The 14,252-nt window shown below is 41.1% G+C and overlaps 1 protein-coding gene across 6 annotated transcripts in view; it reads right to left on the bottom strand.

The window, feature by feature from the left end:
- The window catches only part of crebbpb (CREB binding protein b), a 212,181-nt gene that overhangs the window by 48,265 nt on the left and 149,664 nt on the right, over positions 1-14,252 (bottom strand). For all 6 annotated transcript variants that reach the window (XM_060840649.1, XM_060840651.1, XM_060840650.1 and 3 more), the window contains exons 22-23: positions 13,155-13,232; positions 2,894-2,961 (exon numbers count right to left, since the gene is read on the bottom strand). In XM_060840649.1, the coding sequence (XP_060696632.1) occupies positions 2,894-2,961; positions 13,155-13,232 (146 nt within the window). The remainder of the gene's footprint in view (positions 1-2,893; positions 2,962-13,154; positions 13,233-14,252) is intronic.

The raw sequence follows: 14,252 nt of genomic DNA, 5'->3' as shown, positions 1-14,252 counted from the left end.
AAATCAATTGATGCTAGTGATTGGGAGTGAGTGCATTCTATTATAAGGAAATGGGCTAAGCATAGAGAAGTCAGGATACTTTTCTGGAAAACTAAACAGACTTGAAAAGAAATCCTGCTACTGGTTCTTAAACATTTTGAAGTATATACCTGCCATAGTTACAGAAAGACATTGGCACATATTGATTATAACCTCAAAGCCATTGTGGAAAAATGTAAAAGTGAAAATGTCAGACTATTTTGACAGAAATGCTTTTCCAATCTTATCTTTTAAAGAATATTCTTAATACAAGGAAAAACAATGGACTGGCCAATGCTTTGTCAAGAATGCAATCTCATTAGAGGTATGTAAGCATCAGAGATAATCACACAGGTTACATATAAAAAGTGTGTGTGAATGGCTTAATTTTAAAGTATAATTTTCCCGCGAAATGCACTGAAAAACAGAATTTCATTTTTCCAAGAGTGGAGGTCTTATGAAGATGTTTTATATTGAATATTGTTTGAAAGATTTATGATTTGAAGAACTGTGGAAATGGGAACTTACTTAAAGCTTTATAGACATACTTAAAATGGCTCACTTTAAAGAGGTCACTTAATCTAAAAAAAATCATGCGAGTAATAACTGCTTCACTTGCTGTAGAGTCTAGATTAGAGTGGTGCTGGAAGCACAGCAGGTCAGGCAGCATCCGAGGAGCAGGAAAATAGATGTTTCAGGGAAAGCCCTTCATCAGCATCTGTAGTACCAACCCAGTTTGCTGAGGTTGTTTTGAACAGTGACTACTTGGACAAGTTTTTATTTTTCTGAGTCAATTAGAAACAATTCTGCTAAGATCAAGCTGGATTGGAGGAGGCCTGCTAAGGTCCAGACAGCCTAAGAACCAGTTGCGTAAGTGGGAGCTTGCTAAGAACTAACTGAAGCATGCAGTGAAGAAACTGCTTAGATGATCTCTTCCATTTCTGAAAAAAGATTTAGGGTAAAATCTATTTGTTCTTCTAAAATAGTGATTAAAAAATCTGAGGAATGTATTTCCTGAGCAACCTGTCAGCATGCATGATCAGTGACATATCTACATTCAGGGGAGGCAATGGCCTAGTGGTATTATCGCTGGACTGCTAATCCAGAGGCCCAGATAATGTTCTGGAAACCTGGATTCAAATCTTTCCATGGTTGATGGTGAAATTTGAATTCAATAATGAAAAAAAATCTGGAAACAAGGTTTAATGCTACCAAAACCCAAGGCTCATTGTCAGGAAAACCCATCTGGATCACTAATGTGCTTTCTCCAGACCCACAGCATTGTGGTTGACTCTTAATTACTCTCCGTGCAATTAGGGATGGTCAATAAATGCTTGCCTTGCCAGTGATGCCCTCATCCCATGAATGAATAAACAGAAGTGTCAACATCAAAGCAACAGACTTCAAAATATCCAATCCTTTTGTCTTCAAGAAAACCCACTAATCAATAAAATTGATCATACTGGTAATTGGAAAAAGTATTATTTTATGTTGTGATTAGTAGCATAGTGGGACTAGAGTGACAATGTAGTCATAGAGTCAAACAGCACAGAACAGACTATTTGGTCCAACCAGTCCACCTGAACATAATCCAAACTAAACTACTCTCACCTGCCTGCTTCTGGTCCCTATCTCTCCTAAACTTTCCTATTCATGTACGGATCCAAATTTTAACATCCACTCAAGCAGACAAATATAGCCTTGTTTTAACATCTCCTTCAAATCACAACACCAGTCTGTGCAGTCAGTAATTCAGTGAAATGTCATTGCTGATTTTTCAAGCCCTCTAGGAGGGCATGAACCTGGAACATGATGATTCAGAGGTTAGTATGCTATCAACTGAGCCATAGCTAACTCACTTGAAACAGGAAACTAAACTACCGCTTCATGATTTTCAATGGCATTGCCTGTATTTTAACATTTAGGAAAGGAGGGAAATTGTCTCCTTTCCATACAACCTGGAACACGAGTAGGTTTTAACCCCTTGAACCAGCTCCACCCATTTAATAAGATCCTGGTTGATCTGACTGTAATCACAAATCCACATTCTCACCTACATATGAAAGCCCTTCACTTTCTTGCTTACCAAAAGTTTATCCACCTCTGCCTTAAAAATATTCAAAGACTAATTTCACTGCCTTTTCTGAAATGGAATTTCATACTCATGCCCCTCAGAGATTAAAAAAAAGCTCATCTCATCTGTTTAAAATGGGCGACTGTGCTTTTAAACGATGACCCCACTTTTAGATTCTCCCACAGGAGTAAACATTTATTCCAAATTTGTCCTGTCAAGTCCCCTCAGGATGACAAATGCTTCAAACAGGTCATATATTACTCTTCTAAACTCCATGTGATACAAACTTAGTCTGTCTAATGTTTCCTAAAAAGACAACCTAACCATTAGCACTAGTATGGCAAACTTTCTCTGAACTGGTCAATACAATGATATCCATCCTTAGGAAAGGTGACCAATATTGAACAAAGTACTCCAGATGCAGTCTCATCAGTGCAATGTATAACTGTAAGGAGAACTTTCCTAAGCTTTTATTACAACTTAAACGGTCCATTTTTCAACCCTTTTTAAATCTTCGTTTCAATTTGTTTCAGCCTGTCAATAAAACGTACTCTAACATTTACCCAACAAAGTCATATACAGATTTTGCTCGAAGACTCTTAATGTTTCCATTTATCGACTCTTCAGAATACAAAGATGATGAAAGGCAAAAATGGAATCTAATGAGCAGGAGCATTTTCATTTTGAATAGTAAGTACTTTTGAAGATTTGAAAGTTCTAAACAAATCATTTTCGCTGCCAATTAAATGTTGGTGACACCAGTTCCCTATTAAAAGGATTAAAAAGGATATGAATACTTACTTTTAGAGCTGAATTTGTTCTCTTTCCTGGTTTTACCAGCTTTTTTCAAGCAATTGTCACAAACAAAGCTGTAGAAAGAAATTTAAAACCAAAAACAGAAGTTTGCATACAAAATGCTTACATGGTTAAGTTCTGCAAGTAGTTATCATCTAAAAGACAAAAACTAAATCTTTAAATAAACTAGTTTTCTACAAAACAATTATGTGCACTACACTAATCAATTTATTTATTCATACTTAAGATCTTATTAGGAAATATTGGGTCAGTTAGAAAAAAAAAAGGATAACATTAAGAATCCAGCAAAAGTACAGAGTGATAGATACAGAGGTAGTAAAAGAGAAATTCACATATTGGGCCCCAAATTAAAGCCCTTCCCTAAGCTGCCTTACCAAATGAGCCTGAGACTGGTGTTGACTGTCTCAACAGTTTTATGGAATTGATTAACACAGCAAGTACGCAGAGTAGAAACAGCTTACAAGAGTTTCTTGAATATTACAAAACAATTTCAGTGTGGCTTTGCGATCCTTGCATTACTAATTGCCTGGAACTGTGGATAATGACTGACAAGAAGCTTAGTGACTGAGGAGGCATAGAAACAAAATTAGCCATCACCAGGTAAAACAGTTTCATACGTGTGGGGGAGTGGAGGGAGGAATGGGTGAGAAATTGCTTCACCAGCAAGACTACTTATGGAGATTATGTCCCAAACTGACCTGGACTACAAGGAGACACATGGTAAAACATACAACTTACTTTGAGTCACAAATGGAGAAATGTTAGAAAGTCGTACCTTTTTAATTGGTTTTAAAAAAAGCTAGAACATTATTAAAATGAAGAAACCTTAGTGTGGTTGTAAAGGAGAAAGGTTTAAAAGAAATTTTCATTACATTGAACACTCCTGATCGAAATATAATCATGTGACAGGTATTAATTGGGGACTCAATGTGTGTACATATGTATGAGTTTGTTAAAAGTGTGGACTGTATCGCTCTGTAAATAAAAGTATAGAGAATGAAGACTAGGCATCATGCCATCCCTCACCACTGCGCTCTGCATTATGACATTGGTAGGGATATTCAATGAGGCAACCACACATTCCATTATGGGATACACAAATACACATCTTAAATTAGACCACAAGATACAGCAGCAGAATTAGTCCCACTAAATCTGCTCCACCAGATTATGGTTGCTATGTTACTCAACCCCATTCTCCTGCCTTCTCTCCATAACCCTTAATGCTTTCACCAATCAAGAATCTATCTAGCTCAGTCTTAAATGCACTCAATGAATTGGCCTTTACAGCCTTCTGTGGCAATAAGTTCCACAGATGTAACATCCTTTGGCTGAAGAAATTCCTTTCATTTCAGTTCTAAAGGGGTGTTCCTTCACTCTAAGGCTGTGTCCTCATTCCTAGTCTCACCCACTAATGAAAATATCTTTCAACATCCAGTCTATCCAGGTCTCTCAGTATTCTGGAAGTTTCAATGAGATCCCCCATATACTTCTAACCGCCAATGAGTACAGACCCAGAGTCTTCAACTGCTCCTAATACGAACAAAGAACAAAACAGCACTGGAACAGGAATTCAGCCCATCAAGCCTGTGCCAATTCCTGTTCCTTATTTAGACCTGTTAATTATTGTCCACACATGGTTTCTATCCCTCTGTTCGCCTCCCATTCATGTGTCTATCAAGATACACCTTGAATGTTGCTAACGTGCCTGCTTCCAACACCTCCACCTATAGTGCATTCCAGGCACCCACCGCACTCAAATTTTCCCTGCATATCTCCCCTAAAGTTTCTCCTTCTCACCATGAACCTGTGCCCTCCTGTAGTTAACCTTTCCACCCTGGGAAAAATTCTGACTATCCATCCTTCAATACAGAACATAGAATATAGAAAAGTACAGCACAGAACAGGCCCTTTGGCCCACGATGTTGTGCCAAGGTTTAATCCTGATGTAAAATATAACAACTTAATCTACGCCCTTTCCCCCCACCCCAAATCACTGTGTTCCATGTGCATGTCCAGCAGTCACTTAAATGTCCCTAATGACTCTGCTCCCACCACCACAGCTGGCAACACATTCCATGCATTCACAACTCTCTGCAGAAAGAACCTACCTCTGACGTCTCCTTTAAACCTTCCTCCTAATATCTTCAAACTATGACTCCTTGAACTAGTCAATCCTGGCCTGGGGAAAAAGTCTCTGGCTATAGACGTGATCTATTCCACTCATTACCTTGTACACCTCGATCAGGTCTCCTTGCTTCCTTCTTCTCTCCAGAGAAAAAGGTCCGAGCTTATTCAACCTTTCTTCATAAGGCAAGCCCTTCAGTCCAAGCAACATCCTGATAAACCTTCTTTGCAACCTCTCCAAAGCCTCTGTATCTTTCCTATAGTAGTGCGACCAGAACTGAACAAAAGTGTGGTCTCACCAGGGACTTGTACAGCTGTAGCAAAACCTCGCAGCTCTTAAACCCGATCCCCCTGTTTATGAAAGCCAAAACACCATATGCTTTCTTAACAACCCTATTCACTTGGGTGACAACTTTGAGGGATCTATGTACTTGCACACCTAGAACCCTCTGTTCCTCCACAGGTTGAACTCCATCTGCCATTTCTCAGCCCAGCTCTGCATCCTGTCTATGTCTATCCTGCTCCTCTTTTCTCATCATCCAAGGTTCCTTAATCTTACCTCTTCTTACCTGTCTCAGAGGAACAAATCCGTGCATCACTCGCAACAACTGCTCCTTAAATAGTCTCTACATTTCTGCTATGCTCTTTCTGTGGAACAATTACTCCCAGTCTGTACTTCCCAATTTCTGTCTCATAGCATCATAAATTTCCTTTTCCCCAATTAAAAATCTTCCCTCGGTAACTGCTCTTTTCCCTCTCCAAGGCTATGGTAAATGTCTCTCATAATTTTGTAAATCTCTATGAGGTTGCCCCTCAGCCTCCATCTCTCCAGTGTGAACATTCAGAGTTGATACAACCTCTAGTCATTCGAAAACTCTCAAGGCAACACCCTGGTAAACGTTCTCTGCACCCTCTCCAAAGCATCCATATTGTAACCAGAACTGCATGCAATATTCTAAATGTAGCCTAACTAATGTTTTATACAACTGTAACATAATTTGCCAACTTATACGGTCGATGCCCCAGCCAATGAAGACAAGTGCACTGTATGCCTTCTTGACTACCATATCCAGGAGTGTTGCTCCTTTCAGGAATCTGTGGACCTGCACACCCAAATCTGAATATCAATACTCCTAAAAGGTTCTGCCATTTATTGTATAATTCACACCTGAATTTCAGCTTCCAAAATTCATCATTTAGCATTCGTCCAGATTAAACTCCATCTACCATTTCTCTGTCCAAATCCATAATTTATCTATAATCTGCTGTAACCTCTGACAACGTCTGTAACCTCTGACAAATTGCAACTTCACCAATTTTGGTGTCATCTGCAACTTTTTAAGTAAACCACTTAAACTTTCCTCCGCATCACTTACACATATTGCAAAACTATAAAAAGGACCCATACCTAGTTATTTATCTCCAATCTGAAAAGCACCTGTCTACCACTTCTGTGTCTTCAGTTTTGTATCCATCCAGCCATCACACCCTGGACACCTTGAGACTCCACCTTTTGTACCAGCCTGCCAGGAAGTACTTTATCAAACGCCTTACTAAAGTCCATGTAGACAACATCCATTGCCTTTCCCTCATCAATCATTCTTGTCACATCCTCAAAAAACTTAATCAAGTTTGTGATTCATGACCTTCCCCATACAAACTCATGCTGCCTATCACTAACAAATCCACCCGCTTCCAAGTGTGAATAAATCCTGCATCTCAGCATCTCTTCCAACAGCTTCCACACCACTGATGTCAGGCTCATTGGCATATAATTACCTGGATTATCTCTAGAGGTTTCCCTTCTTAAACAAAGGAACAGCATTGGCCATTCTCTAGTCCTCTGGAATCTTGCCTAATGCCAAAGAGGATGCAAAAATATCTGTTGAGCCCTTAGCTATTTTCTCCCTTGGCACTCTCAGTATCCCACGATAGATTCCATTTGGCTGTGGGACTTGTCTACCTTAACGCATTTCAAGACACCAACGACACCACCACAGAGTATTTACACATCTTTCCCAAACCTCAACATCTCTCATGTCCCTCTCTTCAATGAATACTGATATAATGTATTCATTAAGGATCTCACCAATTTCCTCTGGTTCCACTCACAATCTCTCTCCTTTTGCCTTGAGTGGGCCTACTCTTTCCCTAACTACCCTCTTGCTCCTAATACAAGTATAAAGTGTTGTGGGATTCTTCTTAACCTGATGGCCAATGACATTTCATGACCTGTTTTAGCCCTCCTTACTCCCCATTTGAACTCCTTCCTATACTTGCTTTATATTCTTCAAGGACTTGATCTATTTTTAGTTGCCTAGACCTGAGATATGCTTCCTTTTTTATAACTAAACTGATAATTTCCTGTCATCCCAGGTTCCCGAATCCTGCCAATCCTGTCCTTCATTTTCACAGGAACATGCCTGTCCTGCACTCTAATCAACTGGTCTTAAAGGACTCAGATGTGGGATTAGCCACAAACAGCTACTCCCAATCCACATTCTCCAATTCTCGCCTAATTCAATTATAGTTGGCTTTCTCCCAATTTAATACCTTCATTGAAGGTCCATTCATGTCCTTATCAATAAAGATCTAAACATTTAAGGAAGTGTGGTCACTACTCCAAAAATGCTCCTAACTGCAACTTTGATCACCTAGCCAGGGCTCATTTCCCAATACCAGGTCCAGGATAGGCCCCTCCCTCATTGGACTATCCACAAACTGTTTAAAAAAAAAACCCATCCTGGACACACCTAACAAACTGCTCCCCATCCAAACCCTTGGCACTAACGGAGTCTCAGTCAATATGGGACAAGTTAAAATCACCAACCATAACAAGCCCTTGACCCACTAAATCATTCTTGTAAATCTCCTTCGACTCCCTCCATCACCAGCACATCCTTGCTTAGATACCAGGCCCAAAACTGCTCGCAATATTTCAAATGTGGTTTGATTAGAATCTTATAATGCCTCAGCAGTCCATCTCTGCTCTTGTACTGTACCCATCTGAAATGAATTGCATTTGCCTTCCTCAATGCCAAGTGAACCGATATGTTAATCTTAAGAAAATTCTGAACTAGGACTCCCAAAACTGATCACTGTGGAATTCCACTTGTCACTGGCTGCCATTCTGAAAAACACCCCTTTATCACCTCTCTGCCTTCTGCCAGCCAATCTCTATCCATGCAAGCAGCTTGCGCTTTATCTTATTTTATGGGCTCTTATCTTATTTAGCAACCTCCTGTGTAACACTGTGTCAAAGGCCTTTGGAAATCCAAATAGATCACATGTAGTGGCTCTCCTTTGTCTAACTTGCTTGTTATCACTTCAAAAAATTTGAACACATATGTCAGGTATGACCTCCCCTTGACAAAGCTGTGTTGAATCAGCCTGATTTTACTATGCACTTTCAAGTGCTTCACAATCTCACCCTTAATAATGGACTCTAAAATCTTACCAATGACCTAGGTAAGGTTAACTGGCCTATAGTGTCTCTTCTGTCTCCATCCCTTCTTAAACAGAGATGTTACATTAGCCATTCTCCAGTCCTCTGGGAGCTTCTCTGACTCTAGTGATTCTGGAAAGATCATCACTAATGGCTCTACAAACTCCTCAGCTATCTCCTTCAGAACTCTGGGATGTACTCCACCTGTTCCGATGATTTATCTATTTTCAGACTTTCAACTTCCTCAGCACTTTCTCTTCAGGATTACCATTACATCACCCTCTGCTTCCTGAGTTCCTTGAAGTTTTGGTATGCTGTTGGTGTCTTCCATTACACAAACTGCAAAATGCCTAATCAGCTCCTCTGCCAATTCTTTTGCTCCCATTACTACTTCTCCAGCCTTATTTTCCAATGGTCCGATGTCCACTCTTCCCCTCTCTTACCTTTTATATATCTAAAAAAGACTTGCGCAATCTTCTTTTATTTACTAAGTAGCTTATCAACATGTTTCAGCTCCCCCTCCCTCCCTCTTCCATGCCAGTGTTAAGCTACCCTCTTCTGGTTTTCAAAAAGGCTTCTCAATCCTCTAGATTCCCACTTTTCTTCACCACATTGTATGCTTTTTCTTTTGCTTTTATACTGTCCTCGTGTCTTTGTAGTTACCTTTATTCAGTTGTAAGAGTGTTACATCTGATTCAACCTTCTCCCTTTCAATCCACAGGGACTATCATATTATAGTCACTGCCCCCCCAAGGCTTCCTTCACCTTAAACTCCCTAAATAAGTCTGCCTCATTACCAAATGCAGAACTGTCTATGCCCTAGTGGGCTCTTCCACAAGTTTCCTAGGAGAAAGTGAGGACTGCAGATGCTGGAGATCAGAGCTGAAAATGTGTTGCTGGAAAAGCGCAGCAGGTCAGGCATCATCCAAGGAGCAGGAGAATCGACATTTCGGCATGAGCCCTTCTTCCTGAAGAAGGGCTTATGCCCGAAATGTGGATTCTCCTGCTCCTTGGATGCTGCCTGACCTGCTGCGCTTTTCCAGCAACACATTTTCAGCTCTTCCAAAAGTTTCTCCATTCCCGGCACACAAAGCACATGGAATCCATATGTCCATGAGAAATTAAAGAAAGAGCAGGCCATATAGCCTCTAAGCTTGATCAGCCATTAAACAAAATATTGCTGAACTGATTTCAACCTTAACCCACTTTCTTCCCTGTCCCTTATTACTCTGGAAATCAATTTAACTCAGCTTTGAATATATTCCAATGATTAAATCTTCAGAAATTTCCCTTCATCTCAGACTTAAGTAGGAGATTCCTTACCTTGAAGCTGCGCTCAAGTTCTAGATGACCGTTGTGGGAGTGGTCAATATTCTCAGATTCTCAGAATCCCTAGTGTGAAAGCAGGCTGCTGGGCTATCAAGTCCACACAGACCATCCAAAGAACTTCCCACCCCCACCCTATCCCTGTAGCCTTGCATTTCCCATGGCCAATCCACCTAACCTGCACATCTTCGAATTGCAGGAGGAAACCAAAGCACCCAGAGGAAACCTATGCAAGGGAAAATGTGCGAACTCCACACAGACAGATGCCTGAAGCTGGAATCAAACCAGGGTCCCTGCTGCTGTGAGGCAGCAGTGCTAACCACTGAGCTATCATGCTGCCCCTAAATACTAGAACAGAGAAAATGTATAGCCCAGGAACAGGCCCTTTGGCCCTCCAAGACTGAGCCGATCCAAATGTACGGTCTAAACCTTTCGGTCAATTCCTAAGCATCTGTATCCCTCTGCTTCCCATCTACTCATGCATCTGTCCAGACGCATCTTAAATGAATCCATCGTGCCTGCCTCTACCAATTCTGCTGGCAACGCTTTCCAGATGTCCACCACCCTCTGTGTGAACTACCTGCCATGTGTATCCCCCTTAAACTTTCTACGTCTCACCTTGAAAACGTGACCTCTCATTATGGGATCCTTCACCCCGGGAAAAAGCTTGTCTCTATCCACCCTGTCTATACCCTTCATGATTTTGTAAACCTCAATCAGGTTCCCCCCTCAATCTTCTTGTTTCAAATGAAAATAAACCTAACCTACTCAACCTCTCTTCATAGCTAGCACCTTCCATACCAGGCAACATCCTCATAAACCTTCTCTGCACCCTCTGCAAAATGTCCACATCCTTTTGGCAATGTGGTGACCAGAACTGTACACAGTATTCCAAATGCGGACGAACCAACGTCCTGTACAATTTTAACATGACTTGCCAGCTCTTATACTCACTACCCCGACCAATGAAGGCAAGCATACTATATCCCTTCTTGACCACTCTATCCACCTGTGCAGCAACCTTCAGGGTACAATGGACCTGCAGTCCCAGATCTTTCTTCCCATCAACTTTTCCCAAGGCTCTTCCGTTCACTGTATAAATCGCTCTAGAATTAGACTTGCCTAAATGCATCACTTCACATTTGTTTGGATTGAAATCCATCTGCCACTTTTCTGCCCAACTCTCCAGCCTATCTAGATCTTCCTGTATTCTTTAGCATTCCTCTATGCTTTCTGCTACTCGACCAATCTTCGCGTCACCAGCAAACTTGCTGATCATACCAACAGTGCCCTCTTTCAGATCATTTATGTATATTACAAACAACAGTGGCCCCAACACCGACCCGTGTGGAACACCACGGGCCACCTTTCTCCATTTTGAGAAGCTCCCTTCAACTACTACTCTCTGTCTCCTGTTGCTCAACCAGTTCTTTATCCACCTAGCTAGAACACCTTGCACACGATGTGACTTCACTTTCTCCATTAGTCTACCATGGGGAACCTTATCAAATGCCTTACTAAAGTCCATGTATATGACATCAACTTGGCCACTTCCTCGAAGAACTCTATTAAGTTGGTATGGCACGATCTCCCCTGCACAAAACCATGTTGCCTATCACTAAAAAGCCCATTCTTTTCTAAATATAAATAGATCCTATCCCTCTGTATCCTCTCCAGCAACTTCCCACCACCGACGTCAGGCTCACTGGTCTGTAATTACCCAGGATATCCCTACTACCCTTTTTGTTGAGGGGGACAACATGAGAAATCTTCCAGTCCTCCAGCACCTCACCTGTATTTAAGGATGCCACAAAGATATCTGTCACGGCTCGCCTCCCTTAGCTATCTGGGATAGATCCCATCCGGTCCTGGGGATTTGTCCACCTTAATAACCTCTAGCCTACCCAACACATCTTCCCTACTTACGCCAACATGATCCAGACTAATCAAACTTCTATGTCTAATTTCAAGATTCATCATGTTCCTCTCCACAGTGGACACTGATGCAAAGCAATAATTCAGAATCTTACCCATTCTCTCAGGTTCGACACACAGCCTTCCTTCATTATCCTTTAGTGGACCAATCCTTTTGCTAGTTACCCGATTGCTTCTTATATAAGAATAAAATGCTTTGGGATTCTCTTTAATTCTGCTTGCTAAAGCTATTTCATGACCCTTTTTAAACCGCTTGATTCCTCGTTTAAGACGTTTCCTACTTTTCCAATATTCCTTCAGGGCCTGTTCTGTTCTTAACTGCCTAGACCTTACGTACGCTCCCCTTTTCCTCTTGGCTAGGAGTACAATTTCTCCTGTCATTCACGAATCTTGCCCTTCCTATCCATTGCCTTCAATGGGACATGCCTGTCCTGCACCATCTTTGAAAGCCTTCCACATCGCAAATGTGGACTTCCCTTCAAATAGCTGTGTCCAATCCATATTTCCGAGCTCCCGTCTAATTTTGATATAATTGGCTTTGGCCCAGTTTAGTACACTTCCCTTAGATAAAGATTAGAGTGGTCTTATAAGTATTCTAAAAACTTACAGAATTGTGGTCACTGTTCCCAAGGAAATCCCCCACCGCAACTTCTACCATCTGTCCTGGCTCGTTCCCCAATACCAGGTCCAATATGACCCCTGCCCTTGTCAGACTATTGACATACTGCTCTAGAAAACACTCCTGGACGCTTCTTACAAATTCTACCCAATCCTCTCAGTGTGTATCCTATCAAGCCTCCTTAGAATCTTATATATTTAATAATCCCAGTCATAAATAAAAGATAAACCTCACAGATAGAGGTTATTTTGTGACTTGTCATTTGTCATTCATTGTATCTGAAGACTGTCAGCAGACAAAAGCAAAGCAATTTAGATGTTTTATGCTAGCAAGTCAACAGAGTTGACCATCCCTAGATCATGTTAAGTTCTGCAAGTGTGTTCCTGGACTGTCACTAAGACCATGTGCAGCTCTGATTAACACAATGCAAGTGGTTAATTCTGGCTCAGGTTATTAGAACAAGAACTCATGTCAAAAGTTACAGAAATGGCAACTTAGGATTCTTCAGTCTTACAAAGGGAGATTGCATCAAAAAATAATACATAGGCTCGGAATACTTAATAGACGGAAGTAAAAGCTAAACATTTTCAGATATGTAAAGACAGCTGTCAGAAAAGATTCATTCAACAGGGTGGTCAACAACAGGAATAGGTTCCTGGAGGGACTGGAGTTGAGTATACCCAAACTACTTAAAGAAAGAGTCAAACCTAATGAGATGATGGAATTTGGGAAATCAGAAACCTTTTAACCAAAAAATCAACTAGGTCAGCTAATGACTCAACAATACCACCTACCCTGAAGGCCAGATAGTTTCATTATGAAGAACGCAGATTTGATGCATTTTGCGAGCACATTCTTTACATTCAACAAAGCTAAAATGAGAAAAGAAAGTGTCAGGCTCCCAATATTGCAATTGTAATGATATTAATCAAAGTTGCTAACTGTACCAAATGATTAAATTTTAGAGTAATAAAATAGTTCTACAAATAACCTATTACAAATCTGTTTCATTATTACAAGATGGGACAAAACAATCACAGACCACCCCAACAATTAAAATTGAGATAATTTGTTAGCAGTCTTGGAAGAATATTTAACTAGAACAAGAAATCAGAAAAGCTACTAAGTCTGATTAATTGGTGTGGCGTAACTACTCCGAATGCTAAAATAGCTGCCAACTCCCATCGATAAGGGCCAATGACCTCAACTGGTTGCAAAAGTCCTCATGTCCAGGTTTGGTTACACATGCGCTGATGTCAGCGTGTTCTATGTACAATGATGTCAGCGCCAGTGCTTGCTCAAACTGCTCTGTCTTTATTTCACATTCACGTTCTCTCCCTCATCTTGATTTAGTCTGGGTCACAGGAGGGGGCAGCAGCTGATAGGTCTCTTGAGCAGGTCTATTTTGTTCTCTTTGGCACTTTTGCTCCTCGCTAAATATTAAACTTGCTGTAATGGCTCAGTAAACCCCTTTGTTCTGTTGCTTCCCAAACAACTGGCAACTCTCTTGTCCCATGAGCAGTGATTGCTGCTAGGACTGCATTAGTTACTTATGAAGCTATTCAACAGCAGAAGCCAGACTGAAAGGGGAACCCAACATCTTGTTGCTGTGAGATTGGGGGATTCTCCCATGGACACATGAAGTAGCTCCTACTATGCAGTCTAGAGATCGGATTTCAACCTAGCTCCTCTGAGCTATTGAGCAGTTGTCTTAAGCAGGGTCACTGTCATAAATCTTAGGTGCTGGAACGGACCCCACATGCAGCATGTCTGACCATAAGACATAGGAGTGGAAGTAAGGCCATTCGGCCCATCGAGTTCACTCCACCATTCAATCATGGCTGATGGGCATTTCAACTCCACTTACCAGCATTCTCCCTGTAGCCCTTAAT

The sequence above is a fragment of the Hemiscyllium ocellatum genome, chromosome 20 (genome assembly GCF_020745735.1).
Source record: "Hemiscyllium ocellatum isolate sHemOce1 chromosome 20, sHemOce1.pat.X.cur, whole genome shotgun sequence".
Taxonomy (NCBI): Eukaryota; Metazoa; Chordata; class Chondrichthyes; order Orectolobiformes; family Hemiscylliidae; genus Hemiscyllium; species Hemiscyllium ocellatum.
Note: the sequence above shows the minus strand (reverse complement) of the source record. Positions and strands in the feature narration are given on the sequence as shown.